Consider the following 24743-nt stretch of genomic DNA (forward strand, 5'->3'; position numbering starts at 1 on the left):
ATTAAGAAATCTGAGAAAGGATGAAGGATGTTGACTCTCACACAATCATAGTTGGAGATCGAAATACCCCACTAACAGCTTTAGATAGATCATTGAGGCAAAAAAACCAAGAAGATCTGGAACCTCAATTTGATGCTCAATTTGACAGACATCTACAGAACATTCTACCTGACATTTAGAGAGTATGCATTCTACTCATCAGCACATGGAACGTACTCCAAGATCGATCATATTATCGGACATAAATCAAGAGTGAACAAAATTCAAAAGTTCAAAATAATAGCATTCATCTTTTCAGATCACAGTGGAATAAAAATAAATATCATCACCAACAAGATCTCCCAAAACACACAAAGACGTGGACACTAAACCACATGTTGCTGAATGACTTCTGGGTCAACATGGAAATCAAGACAGAAATAAAAAGGTTCTTGGAAACAAATGAAAACAAGGACACATCAGAATTTCTGAGATGCCATGAAGTCAGTGGTGAGAGGAACATTAATAGCATTGCATGCATCAATAAAACAGAAAGATCTTAAGTAGACAGCTTAATGTCACACCTTAAACTAGATGGAAAGGCAAGATCATCTAAATCCTAACTTCAGCAGAAGAATCCAGATCACCAAGATAAAATCACAGTTACAGAATATAGAAGACACAAATATCATAGAAAGCATCAACAAGACAAAAAGCTGGTTCTTTGAAAGGATAAAATAAGATTGACGGGACCTTGGCCAGAATGGTTAAAACAAAGAGAGAGAGAAAGTCCAAATAAACACAATTAAAAACGCAAAAGGTAAAATCACAACTGACCCTGAAGAAATTCAAAAGATTGTCAGAGGTTACTATAAATACATGTATGCAAATCAACTAGAAAACCTAAAGGAAACAGAGGACTTTCTGATATCACACAATCTCCCAAGGTTGAAATAAGGAGCAATTTAAACTCTAAACAGACCAAACAACCGAGAAAATCAACTCACTCACAAGAAATCTTCCCAGTGAAAGAAGCTCTAGACCAGATGGCTTCCTAGCTGAATTCTACAAGATATACATACAAGAAGGAACAGATATCAGTCTTACTGAAAGTATTCCAGGCAATTGAGAATGATGGAACTCTCCCCAATTCATTTTTATGAAGCCAACATCATACTGATACCCAAACCTGGCAAAGACCCATTAAAGAAAGTGAATTAAAGGCTAATCTCCTTGATTGAACATAGATACGAAAATTCCCAACAAGATTCTAGCAAAATCAGATCCAACAACACATCAGGATCATCTTCCATGACCAGGTGGGCTTCATTCCTGGGATGCAGGGCTGCTTCAACATTCACAAGGCCAAAAACGTAATTTAGCACATTAACAGATATAAAACCAAGAACCACATGATTATATCATTAGACACAGAAAAAGCTTTTGACAAAATCCAACATCCCTTTTTGATGAAAACCCTTGAGCACCTTAGGCATAGAAGGAACATTCCTCAAAATAGTAAGAGCCATCTATGATAAACCCACAGCCAACATTTTGTTCAATGGGCAAGAAGTTGGAAGCGTTCCCACTAAGAACGGGAACAAGACAAGGAGGCCCACTCTCACCCCTCCTGTTCAAAATGGTGCTGGGTGTCCCAGCCAGAGCAGTCAGACAAGAGAAGGAAATCAGGGGTATCCAAATAGGAAAAGAGAAAGTTAAGTTATCCCTCTTTGCTGATGATATGATTCTATACCCTAGGAAGCCCAGGGAATCTATCAAAAGCCTCCTCACGCTGATAATCAACTCTGGTAAACTCTCAGGGTACAAAATCAAGGTGCAAAATACAGCTGCATTTCTGTATACAGCAACAAGCAGGAAGAAAACTAAATATAAAGCTCAATCTTATTCACAATAGCCACCAAAAATTGAAATACTTTGGCATCCACCTAACCAGAGAGTTGAAAGATCTTTACAATAAGAACAACAAAGCACTGCTCAAAGACATCAAGGATGACACAGACAAATGGAAAAACATTCCATGTTTATGAATCTGAAGAATCAATATTGTCAAGATGTCCATCCTAACCAAGGCAATCCACAGATTCAATGCAGTACCCATCAGATTACCAACATCATTTTTCTCAGACCTGGAAATGACAATACACAAATTCACATGGAAACAAAGAGAGCACAAATAGCCAAAACAATCCTTACCAAAAGGAGCAAAGTGGGAGGTATTACACTTCCAGTCTTTAAACTTTACTACAAGGCTACAGTAACCAAAAAAGTCTGGTATTGGTATAAACCAGGCACATAGACCAATGGAACAGGACAGAGATTCTGGAAGCAAAAACTTGGTCTGTAAACCAACTCATCTTTGACACAGCCACCAATAACAACCACTGGGGAAAGGAGACTATATTTAGCATTTGGTGCTGGGAAAACTGACTGGCCACATGTAGAAGAATGAAACTGGACCCCTACGTATCGTCATATACAAAAATCAACTCAAAATGGATCAAAGCTTAAACATAAAACCTCAAACTACGAGAATCTTAGAGGAAAATGTAGGAAACACCCTTCTGCACATTGGAGTAGGCAACACATTCTCGACCAAGTCCCCAGAAGTGAATGCCATAAAAGCTAAGATAGATGAGTGGGACCTCATCAAACTGAAAAGCTTTCACATAGCAAAATAAACCATCAAGAGAGTAAAGAAACAACCTACAGAATGGGAAAAAGATTTTTGCAAATTATGTATCTGACAAAGGTGTAACATCCAGGATCTACCAGGAGCTCAAATGAAGTGAAAGGAAAAAACCAACAGCCTCATTAAAAATTAGGCAAAAGACATAAACAGACACTTCTCAAAAGAAGGTATACAGGTAGCCAACAGTCACATGAAAAAATGCTCAGCCTCACTAATCATCAGAGAAATGCAAATCAAAACTACAATGAGATACCACCTAACTCCGTTAAGGATGGCCATCATTAGTAAGTCAATAAACAACAGATGCTGGCGCAGGTGTGGAGAAAAAAGAATGCTTCTATACTGTTGGTGGGAATGTAAGCTAGTTTAGCCTCTATGGAAAACAGTGTGGCATTTCCCAAAAGAACTAAAAATTGACCTTTTATATAATCCAGCAATCCCTCTCCTGGGAATATATCCAGAGGAGCATAAATCATTCTACAAAAAAGACACCTGTGCACGCATGTTTATTGCTGCACTATTTACAATAACAAAAACATGGAGCCAACTCTGCTGCCCATTGGAAGTGGACTGGAGAAAGAAAATGTGGTATATATACATGATGGAATATTATGTAACCATAAAGAAGAACAAAATCGTTAACTTCGCAGCAAATTGAATGGAGTTGGAGACCATCATACTAAGTGATCTGTCACAGAAACAAAGAACTGAAAGCCACATGCCCTCACTCATAAGTGAGCCCTGAACATTATTCACATTAACACAAAGGAGGGATCGGCAACGGGGCACTGCTAGGAGAGTGAGAGAGAGAAGAGGGTGAGAGCACGTAACGATACAAAGGTACCTGGTTCTAAGCCAGGGGGAGTGAGGGCCAGTTAGAAGCCCAAGCTTCACCTGCATGAAACCTACTTATATAGTTAATCCTCACTTGTACCCCACATCTCCATAATAAAATTTAATTTCAAAAATGTGCAAAAAGTACAGGCTAAAAAGATGAGAGTGATAAATTTGACCATGCTAAAACTAAAAATTTATTTATAGTAAAGGTACTCTAAACACAGTAAAAATTAAGCCACATTGGGAAAGGATATCTACAGCACACTTCACTAACAAAAATTGGCATCTAAATATATAACGAACTCTTACAAGTCAAAAAGAAAAAGAGAGCAACACCAGCTGGGGAAGCTGGGCATGTTATGCAGGCGAGGAAGCGTGGATTAACACCACCGGGCACCACCATTGCCAGTAGACAGGGACACTCCTGCGAGCTTGAACATGATTGCACCACTTCGCGTGTGGTTTAGGAGCCCTGCGGTGGAATGATTACACCTCTCCCATCCTTGTGCTCGTGTTAGATGTGTTTTACTTCTGCCAACGTTATACCTAACATACGTCATTAAGTTTGCTTCAAATAGTCAATTGTCTTTAAAAAGACTAAGAAGTGAGAAAAAAATGTCATTTGTTTTTACTGATTAATTTACCATTTTAGTACTCTTTATTCTTTTGTGTGGATTCTGGTTTTTATCTGGCATCATTTTCATTCAGCCTGAAGAACTTTCTTTAACATTTATTTTAGCACAAGTCAGCTGCTGATGCATTTTCTCTCCTTTTGTTTGTCTGAAAAAGGTCTTTGTCTTCATTTCTGAAAGATATTTTTGTTGGAAAGAGAATTCTAGCTTGTCAATTTTTTTTCTCTTTCTACTTTAAGGATATCATCCCATTGTCTTCTGTATTACATTGTTTCTGATGAGAATTTATCTTTTGTTCTCATCTTAATTTTCTGGTATATAATGTGCCTTTTTTCTCTCCTGACTGCTAGATGTTGTCTTTGTAGCTGGTTTGCAACAACTTGATTATGTTGTACTTTAGTTTGATTTTCTTTATGTTTATCCTGCTTGAAGTTCTTTGAGCTTTTTCTATGAGTTTGTATAGTTTTACTCAAGTTTGGAGAAAATTTGTCCATTATTTCTTTAAATATTGTTTTTCTTTTCCTTCCTGTCTCTTTTGTTGTCAGATTCTAATTTTGATTTTAGTTAAACTGTTTGATATTGTCCCACAGGCCCCTGAAACTCTTTAAAATTTATTTTTAGTTCATTTTTCCTCTTTCCTCAGTTTGGATAGTTTTTGTTGCTATTATATCTTTAGGTCATTGATCTTTTCTTTTTTTTTTCGAGTTGGAGTCTCACTCTGTCGCTCAGACTGGAGTGCAGTGGCCACTCCCAGCCACCGCAGCCTCGCCTGCTGGGCTCTGGCAATCCTTCCGCCTCAACCTTCCAAGTAGCTGGAACTACAGGCGTGCGCTACCACACCCGGCTAATTTTTTGATTTATTGTAGAGATGAGGTCTTGCCAAGTTGCCCAGGTGGGTCTCGAACCCACGGGCTCAGGCAATCCGCTCACCTCAGCCTCCCAAAGCACTGGAATTACAGGCTGAGCCACCGAGCCCAGCCTACTGATCTTTTCTTATGTAGGTTTTAATCTGCTCTGAAGTCCATCCAGCAAATTTATTTTATTTCTGATATTGTATTTTTCAGCTCTAGAAATTTCACTTACGGTTTTTGTATCTTGTCTTACTTTATCATGTTCATGTTTTGCTTCCGGTCTCTGATCATATTTTTTTTTAATTTTTAAATTTTATTTTAGAGACGAGATCTCACTATGCTGCCTAGGCTGGTCTTGAACTCCTGGGCTCAAGCAGTCCTCTTGCCTCAGCCTCCCAAAGTGCTGGGATTAGAGGCGTGAGCCTCTGTGCCCGACTTCTGATCATATTTTAAAGCTGTTTTGTTTCTTTCAGGTAATTGCATCATTTTTGTCTTTTCTGGGTCTTTTTCTATGGAATGCTTTTTCATATTATTATGGGTCACATCTTAATTCTTGATTTGATGCCAGACATTATGCATGTTTTATTGTTTAGTGGGTGAGCCTTGTTTTCTTCCTTTAAAGCATTTTGAAGGTTGTGTTTGCCAGCAGTTGAGTTACCCAAGGATCAGTTTGAGTCTGGCAAGGCTAATCCTCCTCTCTTGCTGTGCCTTTCCCAACTTGCTTTTGTTTCTTGGATTTGGAACACCCTTCTTCCCGAACTGGCCGAGTTACACGGTTCTTGTGTCCTTCCTTCCCACTGCCTCTCAGCTGAGCAAGCACAGGTCAGGGGTGGGGTGGGGGGGTGGGGGAGGGCCAGACAGATGAGCAGAGGAGGCCCTTTCTTCCCCCATTCACGTGCCTAGATGGTCCATGGTGGCTTCCTCCCATGCTTTACAGCGAGGGAGAGGTTGTCTGCTTAAGGCTTTCCTGATTGTAAAATGTGACCAATAAGTTGAACAGGAAGGGAAGTCCAGGATCCTTCCCTTCCTTATGCCATGGCAACTTGATCATGAGCCTCACCTTCACTCTTGTGAGGAGCAGACAAGGACAGAACTGACTGGGCTACTTCCCTATGCCAGTGGCTACTGGAGGACTGATTTCTCTGTTAGAACCAAACAGGAACAGTCAGGAGAACCCCCAGAGTTTGGAGTCAAGCTTCCTTGGCATGTGACCTTGGACAAGCTCTCGGTGTCTCCATCCCTAGGAGGTCTCAGAGTCAGTATTGCATAGGACTGCGTGGAGACCAGAGCCTGTGGCGAGGAGCCTGCACCCCATGTGCTGCAAGCACGTGGCAGGTCTTGGTGTCTGCTGTGGCTGCTGCTTCACTGTTCATGCATCTTCTCTCCTTCTCCCTCTCCTTCCCTCCTTTTCCACAGTTGGTTGATGATGTTTTCAGGGTGATGGAAAGCATGGTGTTTTTGAGCCGCATCTTTGGGCCCCACGCGCACCCTGTAAGCTGCCAGGCTTCCGTGTGGCTTTTGCTTAAGGAACTTACTTTCCTCCTTCCAGAGAGCTACTGTCAAGTGATGCAATGAAGGAGTACAACAGGGCTCGAGTCTACCTGGATGAAGACTACAAGTCCCAGGAGCATTTCACAGTAAGTCTCCCTCCCTCGGGTGCTTGTGTCAGAGAAGGCGACCGTCTGTCGAGGCCAGCGCTCCCTCTAATTAAGCGAGGAAGGGTGATTGGATGCTCCCTGCCACTCACCAATGCCTTCGTGCCTGACATCCCTGCAGCCTGCTCAGTGGTCTGAGTCCACGGCTGGCGTGGCAGGGAAGGTAGCCCGACACAGGCGGGGTCTTAGGTCCTCAGTCAGCCGCTGTCGTGTACCTCTGCGTCAGCCGGTCCAGAGGACTTTAGAGTGGGAGCTGGGAGTGACAGCCAGGGAGGGAGGGCTCAGGGCCTCGATATGCATGAAAGTGAGAGGGACTTGGGGCTCTGGCTGTACAAAGATGAGAAAGAAACTGAAACCTGGATCTTCTCTGCAGAGCAGCCTGTCACCAGCCCCACTCTTGTTCTCAGCCTGTCCCTTTGTGAGTCCTAAGCAGGTACCCGGGGCAAGTCTGCCTCAGAGAGAGGCTGCTGCTTGTGGGCAAGGAATGGGCCAGAGCTGTCCACTCGCTTAGAAAGACTCGTTCCTTCTCTGTGAGCCCCTGGTCTGGCGGGCATGGGAGAGGGTGACCCCAGTGGGCATGACAGCCGTGTAGCCAGGTGCCTGGGAAGGGAGTGGGAAGCTCAGGGAGGAGATGTGGGGTAGGTTTCCAATGACCAGTTGTTGGTTCAGAAACACATCTTAAGCCCCATCGCTGGGGAAGTCTTGGACTTTGGGTCAGTCTCCCCGCTTCTTGTTTCCCAGTGCGCCTCACCTCCCCTGTGTCCCATCACCGTGCCCAGCGGTACTTGGGTATTTGTCCTCTCCTCCCTGCAGGCAGCAGTGGTGTGAGAGTGCTCTCCAGCTCTTCCCCTGCCCCAGGACGCCTGGTCAGAGCAGGTGCTTAGCCCCCGTGCCAGCTGCACAGAGAGATGGCATGTGTGCCCAGGCCAGGTGGGACTCCCTGTGGGGCGGGGGAGGGGGTGTGACCTCGGAGTTGTCCTTTGGGTCAGAGGGTCCTCTGACAAGATTTCAGTCTTTAAATCTGCGGCATCCAGTGCCACTTAAGTAATTCCTCGGTTCCTGAGGTAGTCACATACCTGTGATTGCTGTCTCCAGCGGCAGCTGAGTCTGGAGAATCCTGCATCCTCCGTCTCTCTCCTTGCATGGCACTCCTCCAGGCTTCCCCACCCAGATGCAGTGGCAGCTGCACCTCCACCATATTGGACACACAGAGGCCTTGGGGCTCCCCCTTGCGCCAGCGCTGAGGCCCCTGTCCCCAGGCGCCTAAAAACACAGCCCCTCCCGCCAACCCCTCCTCCCTTTCCACCTTGGTTTCTCCTCTCTGCTGACTGCTTCCTTTTGACTTTGGACTTGCCCATCGTTGCCATAAAGAGGCAGCTCCCCTCGACCTTCGTGCTCTCCTCTGCCACAATCCAGCTTCCTATGGTTTTCAAGTGGGGCCTTTTCAGAGGAAAGGGGCAAGATCAAAGAAAAATAAGTGGGTTGGCTGAGCAGCAGATTAGATACTGCAGAAAGAAAGGGAAGATGGCTGAGCCTGAGGACACAGTCACAGAGACTATTGGTAGTGAAACACATGGAGGAGAAAAGGGACTAGAAAGTTGACAGAACATCACTGCGAAATGTCAGTGGTCTAATGTGGCTGGAGCCCCATAAGGACAGGGAAAAGGAAACAAACAGAGAAAGTACTTGAAGAAATAGTGGCTGAGATTTTTCAGAATTTCATGAAACTTATACAAAGATCCAGATATTGCATCATGCCTCGAGCAAAATAAACATAAAGAAAACCATCCCAAGGCACATTGAAGTCAGATTACTGGAAACAGTTGTGTCATGAGTCCTTTGTTACCTTACGAGGACCCATTATCCCTGTAAGAGCTGGTCTCTGCCTGCAGTCTCTCCTTACCACCCTGCATGTGAGCCTCGTCTATGGCCGTCAGTGGCCTCCTCTTTGTAGGACTGCCTCTCAGCTCTTCCCAGCCTCCTTTAGATGCAATATAAAGACCCTGGTGTTTTTAAAGTAAAGGGATGGAAGAAGATGTTCTATGCAAATAGTACTTAGAAGAAAGCTGGCATGGCTGTATCAGTATCAAAGTAGACTTCAGAACCAGGGGTATTACCAGGGATGGGGGAGTCATTCCATAGTTATAAAGAGGTGAGTTCCTCAAGAGGACACAGCAGTTGTCATTGTGTGTACCCCTCATATCAGAGCTCACATAGATTCGAAAACTGGCAGACCAGAATGGAGAAGCAGGCAGGTCTACAGCACAGGTGATTCTGGCACTCCTTTCTTGTTGACTGGTATGCAGGTAGACAGAGGATCACTGCCCACCACCCTGAGCACAATGGCATCTGTGGGCACTCCAGCCAGAACAGTGGTGTACACAGCTACAGAGAGAAGGCATGTCACGTGCTGGGGCAAAGACGAGGAAGAGCAGGCCTTCATCAGAGTGTGTGGCCAGAGCACTGTGAAGCCACATGCACAAAAGACTGGAAGAGAAGGGCAGCCGTCAGGCTCTTGTCTATTTCCACAGAAGTGTCTTTCAGCTTGAAGCTTCAGTCATGGCTTGTTCAGACAGTCGAAAGCTGTGACTACCTTTCAAGGCTGACTTTTAAGGTTTTTTAGACAGGCCCAGAGCAGCTCTTCTGAGGCTCTGGCTGACTCGCCTGTTTCCAGCCTCTGTGCCTGGCTGCTGGGCCCCAGCCATTCCAGTCCCAGATGAGCTCTGGGATCCTTCTCCCCTCTCCTTTCCAGGGATTTTCTTTGGCCATAGGTAGTTCACGGGAACTATTCTCCACAGAACGTTAGAATCTGGGCCGTAAAATGAACCTTAGCATCTGTAAGAGATTAAAATCATGTAAGATGTTCTCTCACCAAAAAGAATTAAACTAAAAGTAAATAAAAAGGATATATGGAAAATTCTCAAACATTTTAAAGCAAACCAACTTGAAAATAACCTCGTAAGTCAAAGAGAATGTTGCAAAGGATATTAGAAAATATTTCAGATTACACGAAAAGCAAACTAAAGCCTTCAGAATTTTGAGATACCAGAGCAGTCTGAATGTGCTGCTGGCTCTGTGTGTAGAGAGTTCAGTGAGAGGAGGCACAAGCCCAGTGGGAAAGGCACAAGCCCAGAAGGAAAACTGCACCTCTGTGTTCCAGTGGGAGGAAGTGCGGGGGCTAGAGCCAGGCATGCCCCTGCCCTCGACAGGCTGCCATTTGGTTGGTGTCTTAAAGTACTTGACAATCATTGTACATTGATCTATTCTTCAACACACATATTTTCTAATTTAAAATCGCTGTAGTCTCTGGAAGCAAGTGCAGGGACAGGGTGGCCGTACCAGATCTGAGGCTCTGAGTCTGTTTCTCTATTTGCCTGCATAACTGGATAGTTTCTCGAAGATGGGACAGGAGAAGGCTTGGGAGTAGGAGTGTGTCTTGGGCCTGCTCATGGGGAAAATGGGCTGTGGTGTGGGCTCCCTGACACCGCTTCTACTCTCCTCAGCCCAGCAGGTACAGAGCCTACCTTCCCTCTCTGAAACGCTGTCCACCCGGTCTCTCCTGCAGCCATAGTCCTGAGTGAGGTGCCTTTGGGGCCAGTTGGATGACTGGGCAGCCTTGTTTGGCCGAGGGAAGAGGGTCAGGCAGGCTCCAAACTCTTTGCCTGGAGCTCATTCCAGAGCCGGCACAGAGGGGTGTGTGCTCATGTCATCCCAGTCTTGTCAGAGACTGGAACAGCTGCCCTTGGGTCCCAGAGTGCCATTGCCCCCTGTGTGCCTCTGCGTCATGTTCTTTGCTGACAGGCCTTCTGGGTGTCCAGGTAGAGGGGACCCTACACCCCTGGGGTCCTGGGGAGAACTGGGCAGCAGCTGCCAGCCAGGCAGCACCCTCCTGCCCCAGCCTGGTGCCCTCTGGCTGTCGGAGGACAATTTAGTTTTTACAAGATTGATGGTATCAGAGCAATATTTTTAGCTGAGTCTGGTTCAAATAATAGGCCATTAATTGAAAAAGGAAATTGAAATGAATTTGTCTTGTACATAAATGCTGTCATGGATATTAATAGAGATCAGAAAATAGTGGCCTGTTCCCAGAAAGCAGTTGAACCTGAAGCTGCGCCTGGCAGTGAGTGCGTCGGGAGCAGTAGTGTGTTGGGGGGGGGGTTGCTGCTCCTGCCAGTGGGGACTCACCTGGAGGGGATTCTGGTGAACTGCAGAGGTCCATCTTCATTGCCACCAGGAGGTGGCGCCAGCGCAGCATCTCACAGCCTGAGTGTTTCCTACCATAAGTGCTCATGAGTCAATTTTTGCACTTAAAAAAATGATACTAAATTTTGTTTGCTCATGAGAACTGTAATGCGTGGCTGTTAACAGAGCCAGGAGGCTCATCTGGTCTGCCAAGAGACCAAGAAGACAAGTGCGTGGCCCTGGCAGGCTGCTGTCCGGGCTGCGACCCCTCCCAGGGCTTTTGTGGCTGGCCAGGTTATTACCTGTGTTTTCTGATGGAGGGTTGAGCACTGGAAGTCTGTTTCTTCAGAGGTGCTGCCAGTCTTGGTGTTCTGACACTAGCACTGATGCCTGGGAGCCATGTCCTCTTCATGAGAACTTGCCTGAGATGTTTCTCACTAGGTGGACTGATGGCACTGGCCCGGGGCATTGGTGCGGCTGAACACAGGACGGCAGGAATGGGTACGTGTGCCTCAGGGCCCAGAAGGGCCCAGGTTCCTCCTCCCTGCAGCGACCACCCTCACTGTGCTCAATACTTGTTCTGTTTATTATCCATCTTCCTCCCTGAATTCCTGCTCCCCAGAGCAGCAGCTCTGACTGTTCCTTGCTCTAGCCTTGAAGCCTGGAGTTGGGCCAAGGATATACTAGGTGATCAATAAAAATGTTTTGAATCGGTGAACGAGGAGTCCTTTGAGGTGGGTAGCACAGGGAACAGCGGGAACCAAGAATTCAATCTGTGGGCTGATGTGGGCCTGCTGCCCTCCTGGGTGGAGGGTGGGAAAGTGGTGGGTGCAGGACTCATGACGGAATTGTTCTGATGTGTGACAATCATTAGTGTTTAGTTGCAAGTTAAGAACATGGGTTGGGTCCAGAGCTCGGCTTCAGGGGTTGGAAAGATCGGTGGGTTCATCAGGGTGCAGTTGAGGGCATGAGGGAGTACAGGGGCATCCTGGAAGAAAGACTCCCAGGAGGAAGGTGGCTGCTAGGGCAGGGGCAGGGACTGTGCCTCTCCAGAGCGCCGGCTCTCCCAGGCCTAGATCCCTGCCTGGACTGACCAAGTGGCTCCGGCCTTCTGCCACCTCAGGAACTGGGAGAAGAGCCAGGGGCGTGGTACCCAGTGAAGAACTCGGGCACAGGCTGCATGCAGACGCTGGCGTCACCTGATAACATATGCAGCAGGGACCCTTGTTCCCAAGGGAAAAGAATATACGGCACAGGCCACATCAAATATTAATGGCACTTGGCATCCTAGCAGATGTTTTAACGCCCCAGTCATGCTTTTATATTAGCCCCACAGCACCAAGATTTTCAAAGTTTTGGTCTTCAGCAAGTTTTAAGACTAGTTCTGTTCTGTGACCATAAATGATGTTCTGTGTAAGAAAGCAAGTGTGTGCAGTGCTGTGGCTCCATCCAGGCAGGAGCTGCTGAGAAGAAGAGACTGCAAGGCCTGCAGAGCGATGCTCCTCAAAGCGGGCCCGAGGCCTTTCTGGATGCCCAGGCCAGCTCATGACGCACTACCTCTCCTGCCCCGGGACCTGGGAGGGCCCCGTTCGCCTGCTTCCTGCGCTCCCTTCCTGGCAGAGCTCATGCGCTTGGGGACAAGAGTGATCATGTTAGGGACCCTGGAAAGGTTGGGGCCAGCAGGGACCACGCTGCACACTGGGCTGGTCATCACCGTCCATGGGATGCCTACCCTTTGGAGGACAACTGGAAGCGCTGAGGAGCAAAACTAAGGTGCAGCACCACCTGCCATTCAGTTGTCCTCCCTTGCCACCCTCCGGGGCCCCTCTTTCCCCCTCCCCATCCCTGTCCTCCCTGCCTGTGTGCTCCTTCCCCCGCAGCCCCCTCCTCCTTCCCAGCACCGTGCATTTCTGTAGACTCTTACCCAGTGCTGGTCTTCTGCTGTTGTCAGATCCACACCATGAAGGCAGGAATCTGTCAGTTCAGCAGCATTTCCTAAGTGTCTGGAATGGTGTCAGGTGGGAACAGCCCTCTGTCGGTTACCTGAGTTAGTGATTGAATCCATATGTAGGATCTGCAGTGTTAATAACTTGGCATGTGACATGCATCTGTGACATTGTCAGAAAGTGATTTATATAAGAAGTTAAGAGAAACCATCTCAGTTACAAGGACAAGGAGTCAGGGTGGCCGGCCAGCCAGGAGCCCTCAGGATGGCTGTGCACAGGACCCCTTGTGAGATGGGCCAGGCTTAGGGAGCAGGGTCTCCGGGGGCTGCCCGAGCTGAAACCTGAGCTCTGCGCCTGCGTGGACGATAGAGATGTGGCTGAGAAGCAGTCTGAAGGATATCCGCACACCAGACAGGGGCTGGGGGAGCCATCTCGTGCCTCGTCCCTGACACGCCTCAGAGCACTGTTCCTGTGTCAGCCCGCCATTCCTACCTGGAGCGTGCTTCCGCCTGTCGTGCTGGAGATGGATGTCGGCACTGCCTTGGTTCCATGAAGTCTCACAGGGATCTCAGTGCTCCCACCCACTCAGGTTGACACTGAGCAAGTGCCCGGGTGAAGTTTTCCAGGGCCGTCCAAGTGTCTATCGACCCGCTGCTCCTGAAGCACAGAAATCATGTGTCTAATTTGCCCAGTCACGCAGAGGAGCATAGAAAACACATCACTTACCACCTGAAAAGCCTGGACATCGATAGGAGGACGAAGGAGAACGGCTTTTCTGTACTCCGGCGTCCAAAATGACTCAATGAGAAGGAAACTGCAGATTTGTTTTTGTGTCCTTTCACCCCTGTCTTGTTTCACAGCAGGAGTGAGGCGCGGCAGTGTGAGGTGTCTATCACGGAACTTTGCCAGTCATTCGCCGACCGGGGAAGCCCAGAGAAAAAAGAGAGGCAGTCGTATTTATCGGGGTAACTCCAGGCTTGCGCGGGGCCTGGGGAGGGGCCGAGGTCACCCCTGTCCTCCAGTTGGCCCAGCAACCTGATATCCAAGGCGCTGGTGTGTCTGTCACTGGGCCCTTCGTGGAGGGGCCATGTGGGCTGTGGACACCTGAGTGTGGGGGCATGTAGCTGGTTCTAGCCTGGATCCTTACAGACTGGTGGGGCTGAGAGGACCCGGTACGGGCATCTACAGGTGGCATCACACAAGCTGGTGCCTCGGCAGTTCTGCACGTCCTCTCAGGTCTTCAGCTGGTTAGGTAGCATTCCTGCTGGAAGCTCTGCATGCTTCTGGGGCCCGTTCCTAGGACTGTCTTGCCCTGACCGAAGCCCTGGTTTCTGGAGGGAAGGTGGCAGTGAGGTCAGGGTGTTAGAGGAAAGCCCTTTTCTCCATGGGGCCACCTAAATCTACCCAGAGGAAGTTTGAAGAAAACACATTTTTAAATGGCTTAAGTTTGGAGCAGAAGGGATTTATCTGCTGATGGACTTGAGATAGCTTCAGGGAAAGGGCTGAGAAGGCAAGGCCTGGTAGACTCACAGGCTCCAGGGACACCCCTACTCCCACTAGCTCATGCCTGCTGCTCAGGGAGCTGGCCTGTTACACGGGGGCCTGGCTAGAGCCACGCAGGACCTGGCAGAAGAGGAGGGACTGGAGGAGATCCTGGGGGACAGGAGGCACCTCTGCCGGCCGCCCCACTGTCATCCTGCCTGAGCCCCTCCTGGCCACACAGCGCAGCTAGAGGAGGGGCCGGAGGTGAACAAGCCCTTGGGGGCACTTAGACGGCTTCTAAGATGGTACCTGGAGACAGTATGGGGTCCTGTGCTGTGCTTCTCCTTTGGATGAAGTTAGGTCAGCGAGGCTCATGCAGGACCTGTCTCGTCAGGGATGACCAGCAAAGCTCATTGCACAAGTGTGTCCCCCACCATGGAGGGAAGGCCTTTGGAGGGGTCCACACCATCTTCCTCCGAGACCCTGCGTGGTGCAGATCCCTAGTCCTCCAGAGCTGCTCAGGTGGTCAGGAGCTGTGTACGCCACCTCACTGTGCAGCAGGGCCTGGCACTTGGCACAGATGGTGTCTGTGGGGCTCGGTGAGACGCCATCCGCATTTGCTTCCCCAGGGGTCTTGAGGGATGCGCAGCAGGGATGGGGTTGCACAGGGCTGCGGGCATGGGCTGGCCTGAGATCCAGGCTCCAGGTAACCTGTGTGGCCCTGGGCAGCGGCAGGCAGAGGGAGGGAGCAAGGGGGAACGGCGGTCTTGGCTGTGGTGTCGCCAGGCCCAGCGGTGGAGCTGACAGCGTGCAGTGGCCACTAAGGGCAGGCCGAGGCCTGCCTCTCAGACCCAGGGATGGCTCTGTCCACTCAGCAGCTGTGCCGTCTGCTCACTCGAGACTCGTGGGCCTCGGAAGCAGGACTTGGGACCCAAGTCAGGACCACCACAAGTGCCTGACTGCTGGTCTCCAGTGCGTGGGCTTGTTCCTTCTCTGCTTCCTCTGTACTGGGGGCTTGTCCCTCCCTCCTCATGTTGCCTGGCACTCTGCCGAGGGGTGGGTCCCCCCGGGAGGAGTGCGCTAGCCTAGAAACCTCACCACAGGTAGGTTCTGTGTGCCTTGATGGCTTCCTGGTTTTCCGGGAGGTCTGGGCCTTCTGCAGAGCAGGGCCTGTCTTCTGCTGAAGGTTAAAGTAGGGGATCCAGGGTTCCTTTTCTAGTAAAAACATTACACTGTACACATGGTGGTGTACTGTCCCCAGCTACCGGAGTCTGCTCGGAGGCTCCTGGCATGGCCCCCAGCTGGTAGCCCCGATGCTCTCTGGGTGAGAGTCCCAGCACCCAGCAGTGGCCCCTGAAGTGAGAGGCTTGTTCCCTCCTGGGGGACGCCCTTCTCACTTTTCCTGCCCCCACTGTGAACTTTCCCTCCCCAACTCTGTTCTCCTAAGTAAGATCTTAGGGGAAATTTATGGAAAATTCATGGAGTTTACTGATGTTCTTTAATCCAAGGAAGGGGACGGAAGGGCAGATGCGTTTATGATGTGGGAACTCATCTGTTTTGGGCAGCAGCCCTCCCCTGCCCAGGCCCCGGGCCCCTCGCCCCGCTTGGGCAAGACAGGCCTGATGAAGTGAGGGGGTGAGATTGGTTTTCTGAGGGCCGGGCCCTTCGTGCTCCGCTAAATCACAGGCTGTCTACTTGGCTGGCGGGTAATGACCTGCTCCCCTGCCTCAGCACCTGCAGCCCCGTGGGACACGATGATGTGCGGCCCGGCAGCGGCCGGGGCTGCAGTGAAGGTGAAACTGTCGTATCGATCTTTTTAGCACTAAAATATGAGCCACTTTACTCCACTCCCCGCTGCTGTGATGTGAAAAATAATAACTCGGATCCAAATTAAAAATATTGATCTCTGGAAGGTGTTGAAAGTAAATAAACACCTTCCGAAGTTTTCGGGTCAGCCGAGAAATGGTATTCAGCAATAAATGTGTCGGCATGTCAGAGTCCAGGGTTCTTGATCTGTTTTTTCTTTGAATTGATTTTTCATTATTTACTTCCTAAAAGTGTTGGAATTTGGTCCTCCACTGTTAAATCCCAGTGTTTGGGCAAATTATTTCTTTGGGGCTTATGAGGTGCTCCTAATCCACTCCTTCATTGATTGATTGATTTTTGACTCAATAAGCTTGCAGTCCCCTGCTTTATTTAGGACTTCCATCATAATTTTTTGTACATTTAGGCTTGACTTTTTTATTTCCCTCTAACAGATGAGCTGACATTGGGCTATCAAATGGGTAGGAAAACAATTGCCACGAGGTTAATTTCATTGTGGGCTCCATGCATTCTAAGGAGATGTGAAGTGTTTCCTGGTTGCAGGCTAGGCCTTGGGGTGCAGCCTTCTGGACCCATGTAAATCTGTTTGCCCTCAGGGCTGAGTCTAGCGCCCCCCCCCCCAGGCGCCCATGGATACCCCAGCATCTGTGAGCCACTCACAGTTAGGCAGTCTCTGGTCAGGGATGCTCTGGTTCTCTGTGAGCTCTAGGTGAGGCTGGGTTGTGCATCTCTGAGGTTTTCCTTTTGGAAGGCAGCCGAGACCCACAGCTACTCCACATGATTCCATGTGACCCTGGAGGAAAGTAGAGGTGCAAGTGTCAGGGATAGCGCGGAAAGACGCAGGAATGATGTGTAGGGACAGTGTCTGTGCTTTCTTATGAGTTGGTTGAAAGTTGCCTGGACAGACTTAAGAAACTGTGTCTCGTTCTGCTGCCACCTGGAGTCAGGGCTCCTGGGTCACTGCTGTCCTGAATGGGAAGCTGCCAGCTGCCAGGGCTACCTGAGCTGGGCCACAGGGTGAGCATCTCCAGGGGAAGGGGGACCAGGCTGGTCTCCGGCAGCTTTGGCAGATGCCTGCACTCACCCCCTTGCAGGCACTGTTCCCCAAGCCACATGTTCTCTATGCCAGTCACACCCAGCTGTGCATTTGTTAACTTCAGGTAGGCCGAGGTGCATGGTGCACAGGTTGAAGCTTGAGGCAGAGGATGCAGGAATTCCTGGCAGGACAAGGTGGTGCTGAGAAAGGATCTTGTAGGGAGTTGTCTTGGAAGAATCCAAAACTGTAAAGGCAGAGCTGCTGTCAGCTTGCAGCTCTGGGGCTGGTCCTGGCCATCTGGCCATGGGACCATGTATAGAGGGGTTCCCTGCCTCAGGGTGAAGACCAGTGGGAGTGATGGGCAGTGCTAGCCCTCAGGGGTGTGTGGGGTGCATCCATCATCACTGGTGCGGAGGCACTGATGTCCAATCTAAGGCTGAAGGATGACTGCACTCAGGTTAGCCAGGGTTCCATGTGGGCGAGTGGCTCCTGTGGGACCCTCACCCAGCTGCTGGTGTGTGCATGCATGTTCTGCACCTGGGTACTATGGCCAGTACACATGTTCCCCAGTGGAGAAGATGTCTGTGTGCTGGCACGAGGCTAGAGCCAGATGGGGAAACAACCCCACTAGCAGCCGGCGATCTCGCCTCACACTGAGTCAGGGCTCCTCTGTGGCCAGCCCTGTCCTGAGGTGGGTCTCTGCACAACTCCCTGTGACTGCCTGTCCTCACAGAAGTGGAGGGTGGAAAAGTCAAGTGATTCACCACACAGCCAGAACACATGCAGCAGGATCCCACACTGTCAGCTGGGTTCCGGAACCTGAAGACATGCAACAGGCAGTGCATGGCACATGACACGTGATGCACAACATGCAATACACAGCATGCTCTCACACCCTGCCCTTGTGGAGTTTACAGACATGAGAGAACAAGTGCATGAATGTACAGTACAGGGAGGAAGAAGCGTAGAAAGGGCCTGAAGCAAAGGTGACTGGGAGCAGAGAGTGCCCCGGGGCGTGATGGAGACAAGAGGCTTAGAGCTGGCTGTTCTGAGGAAGCGACCTATAGTTGGAAACCTGAAGGATGAGGAAGAGTGAGCCATGGAAGGAATGAGGGGAAGAGCATTCCTAGTGGAGGTATGGTTTGTGCACAGAATCTGCTCAGACATAGACACAGGGATTTGCCTTCTAGACTCCCTCAAAGAAGGACCTGCTGCCCAGTTGTGGGGAGCCACTTCCCCTGAGGCCATGCCCTCCCAGCAGCCCGTATCAGGTGACAAGATGAGCAAGGTGGTAGTATACAGACCCAGCCATGGCAGCCTTCCGCGTGGCAACTCTGAAGAAATAGGGGAAAGAGCAAGCTCAAGCCCACTAGCAGGGATCCAGGTGGCATGTGACTTCTCAGTGTTCTCTGGGAAGGCAGAAGGCAGTGGAGCCATGGCTTCAACCTCTGGCATCCCAGAAATTCCCATGCAGAATTCCTGTTGAGCCAGTGTATACATTGTGTGGGCAAGGAAACATAAAAATCATACTTTAGATATATAAGGTATTTTAAAAGTTTTATGTTCCATGCATACTTTCTCAGGAAATTTCTGTAAGGAAGTACTCTACCCAAACAATGGATACTGAATCCAGGAAACAGGTTTGAACATACCCGCTTCCTTGAGGGCAGGGGGCAGAATTCAGACCATGAATGTGGGTTACCTTCTCCACAAGCCAAAGCCCACTGGTCTCTTAGCAGAGGGCTTTTTCTAGCTTCCTGGGCATGAAGAATTGATGTTCTTTTCCATTCACCTTTAGAAACATTGACATGTACTCCTAGGCCTGATTTCTAACTTGAGGCAATCTCAGGTTAAATAACTTAGTTCATAAAAAAAAGATAGCAATGATAAATTCCAAGGCAAACAAAAAGCTGTTCAGGAAAAGAAAGGCAATCATAATAAGTAGTTTTGTTGTAAATAATATTTATAAATAAAGTTATAATGATAAAATACTAATTACTGATTTAAGAAAAATATTACCTTGAGAAGGTGGGGATTAGGAATGGAGCATGTGTGACACGTGAGTGAGGGAAACAAGGTAGAAAGAAGTTAACTTTTACCTTCCACAGTGGAAAAATCAAGTTAGTGTTGGAGACTGGAAAATCAGGAAGTTGTACTAAAAGCTGTAGAGGCATGTAAATACCAGCAGAAAATAACTGAAAGAACATAATTGCCTCCGGGTTAGTGGAAGACCAAAGTGGACAGAAACTGTTATTTTCATAATACACCCTGCAGAACTCTCTCTCTCTCTCTCTCTCTCTCTTACTAACTTTTAAAGAGCAAAAGATAAGGACCTGCAGGAGGAAGAGGTGGTGTTGACAAGAAAGTGGTGTGTGGATTTGCAATCTGGCACACAGAGGCAGCTCTGAGCAGCAGGAGGGAGCAGTTCTGGTCATCTGAGCTTGGGCTGTCTGAATACAGTCGGCAGTGGGAGAGGAGGCTAGATTCTCGACCATCCTTTAAGCATCAGGCAAAGGAACTTGAGTGTGATTAGGTGGTCGGTGGGAACCATTGCAGAATTTAGGGGAAGAGATGGGGCAATTCAGAACTAAGGGAAGATGGAGAAGAGATAGGTAGGTTGATTCAAATGTAAAGCTCTGTCAGATCTAGCTTTTAAATTCTGGTTGAAGTAAATACACAGAGAGGGCTAGAAGTAGTGATCCACTTTAGTCCTCATTTAATTTTTTTTAACTTCAATTTCTTTAAGCACAAACCATCTAGGAAGGCGTCCCCTGCTGAGCACTAAATGTCAGTGGAGCAAACCCAGGAGGGTGGAAAACAGTGTAGCTCCCTGCATCTTAGGCAGGAGGAGAAGCCAAAAGGAGTCCTGAAATGAGGTTTGCAGCTGCCCCACCCAACACACACTCCATTCCACCCAAGACCCTCTGTGTCCCCAAATGCATTCTCCCACCCCTTGGTACTGTAGTTTTGAAAACACAGTCAAGAGCCAAGTGTACATTGTGTAACACTTAGTCTCAACTTTACTGAATTGACTTTATTTAAAGTAATGAGGACAACATCTCCTTCAGGAAGAAAAAATAAGCAAAATAAAATGATTTCACGAATGGTCACAGTGGGTGTACTAATGTAAAAGTATTTTGTTTACATCTTTAGTATCTTGTTATATAGTTAGTGACTCGCAAGTTGTCAACTTATAAATGATTCAGTTGAGGATTTAAATTTAAATAACATTACCACTTACAATGGCATTAAAAAAATGAAGTATTTAGGAATAAATTAGGTCAAAGAATATGGTAAGACCTGTATATAGAGAACTACAACATACTGCTGGGAAAAATAAGATCTAAATAAATTGAGAGATATACCAGATTCATGGATTGGAAGACTCAATATTGTTCAGATGCTATTTCTCTCCAAATTGTTATAAAAATTCAGTGTACTACTAATCAAAATCTGAGCAGACTTCTTAGGGGGTAGAAGTTAGCAAGCTTGTTCTAAAATTTATATGGAAATGTAAAGGACCTAAAATGAATAAAGATGGATTACCTGATTAAGATTTATTATAAATCTATAGTCATCAAGACAATAGAGTATTGGCATAAAACCAAATAAACAGATCACAGAACAGTATGTAGAATCTAGAACTAGGCCTACCATTGATTTTTGACAAAGCTATCAGGGGAAATCAATGGGGAGAGAATGACGTTTTTAACAGATGGTGTTGTAACAATTAGATGACCCTATGTACAAAGTTAACTTCAATCTTTACTTGAGACCATATAAAAATATAGCTTGAAGTGGATACTAAACCTAGCATAAGAGCTAAAACTGTAAAACTTCCATAAGAACATATAGGAGAAAATCTTAGTGATCTTGGGTTTGTCAAAGATTCTTTAAATACAAAACAAAAAACATAGATCATTATAAAAAAAATTAATCTATTGGACTTCATCAAAGTGAAAAACATGTGTTCTTCAAATGATATTATTGCAAAAATAAAGAAACAATTAACAGCCCAAGAGAAAATATTTGTAAGACATACCTGACAAATAACTTTTATTTGGAGTACTATATGAAGAACTCTTACAACTCAATAATAATAGGGCAAACAACTTAATTTTTAAAATGGGAGAAAAAGATCTAAACAGACATTTCACCAAATGAGAAATGGAAATGGAAAATTAGCATATAAAAAGATTCTCAACATCATTAGTCATCAGGGCAATTCAGTTTAAGACCACCATTATCCGTTAAAGATCACTAATTTTCTAAATAATGGCTAAAATTCAAAAGACTGCATCAAGTGCTGGTGAGGATATGGAGGAACTGGAATGCTCATCATGTGTTGCTAGTAGAAGTGTAAATTCATACAACCACTTGAGAAAACATTTTTCTTTGAAAAACTTGACAATGTACCTGACTCAGCCATTGTCCTGTAAGAACTTACTGAAGAGAAATGTAAGTACATTCCACAGAAGATGAGTACATGAATTTTCATAGCAACTTACTCACCAGTGCAAATACCCACATCAAGCATGCGGGAACAGGCTACAGTACCACTTAGCGATGAGAACTACTGATGAACACTGCAGTACGGGTGACTGCCACAATAGTTGTGCTGCGTGCAAGAAACCAGGAAAAAAATAGTATGTTCTGCATGATTTCACTTATACAGTATTCTTAAAAATGCAAACTAATCTGTAATGACAGAAAGTGGTTTCCTGGGCACAGAGGTGGGGTGGGGCTAGAGTGATTATAAAGGGACAAACAGACACAGGGAAGTCTTTGGTAATGATGGACTTTGTTGCCTTAGTTGTGGTGATTGTTCCATGGGTGTATAGATGCGCAAGAACTCATCCAAGGACATACTTTAAATGTAGTTTTGTGAATGTCACATACATCGTAACACTATAAAAGAAATCTGGTCATTTGGTTGATGGCTTATGAGTGTCAACCTTTAAATGATTTAAAAGAAAAGGGAAGTACTTCTGTTACCAGTTGACTCCGTGTACAAGCTGTACAAACCACTCTATATGTCTTATGACTAAGGAAACCCAATGTTCCACAAGAAATAATAGCAGAGGGTGAATAATTTTCTATTTTACACATGTACATACATTTCAATATAAAATTGAAAAGATGTTTAGGTTAAGTAAGGCTTCAGTGAGTTGAATGTAACGTTATTGCCACTAAATAAAAGTGATGTTGGTTAACAGCCTCATTTTCCACACTCTGGACTGGCAGTGCTGGCTTCTGGTGTGTAGTTGGCCAGTTGGTTTGCAGTTGAGTTTCAAGTGCCTCTGGTGGGGCCGTTTTATGATTACAAGTCATTGCATTTTCCTTACCTTTGGTGTGAGTCAACATCACAGGTTCCTGATTCTCTACAGAGCTTCTTCCTCTGTCCCACTCACTCCTCTTAAGGGCTAGTGATCTTGTTCTGTGCGCTCCTCTTCTGAGCAGTGAGCTGGTGGCCAGCAGGCAGCATATGTCTGTGTCTGCAGCTCGGATCTGCCTTCTGGGCTGTGCGTGGGTTCCTGCCTGGCATCCACTGGTGGTCTTGCCCAAACCCTATGTATCTGGGAGCCCACCCTTTTAAATAGATAGCCTGACCTTACTCACACTGAGAGCTGTTCCCACTGTGTGCTGCTGGTGCTTGACGCCACCCTTGGAACTAGCTCTGCTTTCTGTCCGCAATTCTGTATGGGTAACCTGAACATGGGTGAACTGAGAAGGATCCGTGGCGGCCATAAGAGCATCTCCCACCTCTGGAATCTGGGCTCCTTCCTGGGCCAGGCACCCGAGGATGAAGGTGGACCTGCTCTGTCACAGAGGTGAGTCCACGTCACCTATGTGAGGGTCATGACCCGCCTCAGACTTCACTACCAAGGTGACATGTGCCCTTTCATGTTTCTGCCAGCTCCTGGATTCCAGAGGGTCTGCCTGTGACGAGGGTGTGTGTGGAAAGGGACAGGGAAGGAAGCCCCTGTCTGGGGCAGTGAGGAGCGTGTGCCCTGCTGGCCCCTGCAGGAGCCATGTGGTGTGGGGAGTTGTGGCTCTGTCTGTCCACCTCAGGTCAGTTCTCATGCCAATCCCCCTGGCTGCCATCACTCTCAGGACACTCACCATGTCCACAGTGGCCCCTGACAAGTAAGGACAAGTCACTTGTTTATTTTGCGCATAGCCCTGCTTGGGCAGTTTCTGATCAGGGAGTTGACTTGCATTTGTTTCCCTTCCAGTACTGCAGACTGCTTGCACTGGGCATGTGGTGACTGTGAGCCTGGGGACCCTGGCCTGGGTGGCAGAAAGGCGAGTGCAGAGCGGGGTGGCCCACGGAGGCCATCACCTGTTCCACTGCCTAGCAGGGCCAGCGACCGGCTCCCTGGGGCTCCTGCAGCCTGTTGACACATCACTCCTCTCCCGTTCCCCGGGTGGGAAATCCGTAACAGGCTCTTTGGCAAAGGCCGAGCCATGGTGCCTCGTGGCCAGCCAATCCATCAGGTAGCCGACAGGCATGATCGAGTGTTGTGTCACATGCAGCCTGGGAAACAAATACGCCGTGTGAAATGTATTGGTGAACAAACTGAAAAATTGTAAAGCTCTTAAGGACTTTCATGCTTGTTAGCATTTTTTGACAGAAAATCACTGAAGCAGTGAACATAAAAAAAATAGTCACGGTTGATTCACAATTTAGTTTGTTGTTCTATTCATTTGACTCAAGTGACATTTCACTTCCGGGTGCACCCCTGAGCTACTCCTTGCATTGCGGGGTGTTTTTTCTGGATGGTATTTTCCACTGGGGATTCTTCTGAGTTCCTTAACTCTGCTTTCACCCACATTGTAGCCTCCCTGGAGGTGGCATTTTATGCTTCTGAAGGAGACCAAAGGAACCTATTGAACACACGTTTTTTCCAAACCCTGGCCAGGTTTGACCGCAGGTGCAGTGAGTGGTTCTTCTGGGCTTAATTCATACTTAAGCATTTGGGAAGTGGGTCACAAGGACATTTGGGAGGGACTTGGTTTTCCCTCTCGGGACCCGATGCTGCAGTGGCATGCTTTACTCCAAGATGTTCCCAAGGGAACCTCATTTTGTTATCTGTCCGCGAGTAGATGGACGTCCTTGTGAATTTCACTGTTGATGTTTTGTTCATTGTGTGTGGTGAGTCAGGGTATGGCAAAGCACTGGGCTGTGTGTGGGTGGCTAGGCTGCTGGGTGTGGCCCCTGGTGGCTGGATCTCTGTCCATCACTGGAGCCCTTAACCCTCCCTGCCTGCAGCAGCCCAGAGTCAAGTACACAAGTTGGGTGATTTGTGAGAGAGAGCCATGTCATTTGGCCTACCCCAACTGGAACTGCTATGTACCCCTTCCTTGAAAACTGCCCATGCTTCCATTCTGAGGAGGAGGGTACAGGCATAATGTTATCCATGAGAAGGTGGCCACTTGTTGAAAGGGACCCTGTCAGGACAATGCTCGGTATATTCTAAAGCATATGTAGAACTGCATCTTGCTATCTAAGTATCAGTGTCATTGACACTTGATCCCATAAGGTGGTGGCAGGTGGTCAATTTTGTTGACCAGCCTCTGGTCGACCTTTTTTTTTTTTTTGAGTTGG

General features: G+C 47.6%; 1 protein-coding gene across 2 annotated transcripts in view; it reads left to right on the plus strand.

Moving 5' to 3' along the window:
• The window catches only part of INPP5A (inositol polyphosphate-5-phosphatase A), a 184798-nt gene that overhangs the window by 41488 nt on the left and 118567 nt on the right, over positions 1-24743 (plus strand). For both annotated transcript variants that reach the window (XM_008060225.1, XM_008060226.2), the window contains exon 3: positions 6559-6646. In XM_008060225.1, coding sequence (XP_008058416.1) covers positions 6559-6646 — 88 coding nt within the window. The remainder of the gene's footprint in view (positions 1-6558; positions 6647-24743) is intronic.

Source organism: Carlito syrichta, unplaced genomic scaffold (genome assembly GCF_000164805.1).
Source record: "Carlito syrichta isolate Samal-C Ts95f unplaced genomic scaffold, Tarsius_syrichta-2.0.1 Scaffold304560, whole genome shotgun sequence".
NCBI classification, from domain to species: domain Eukaryota; kingdom Metazoa; phylum Chordata; class Mammalia; order Primates; family Tarsiidae; genus Carlito; species Carlito syrichta.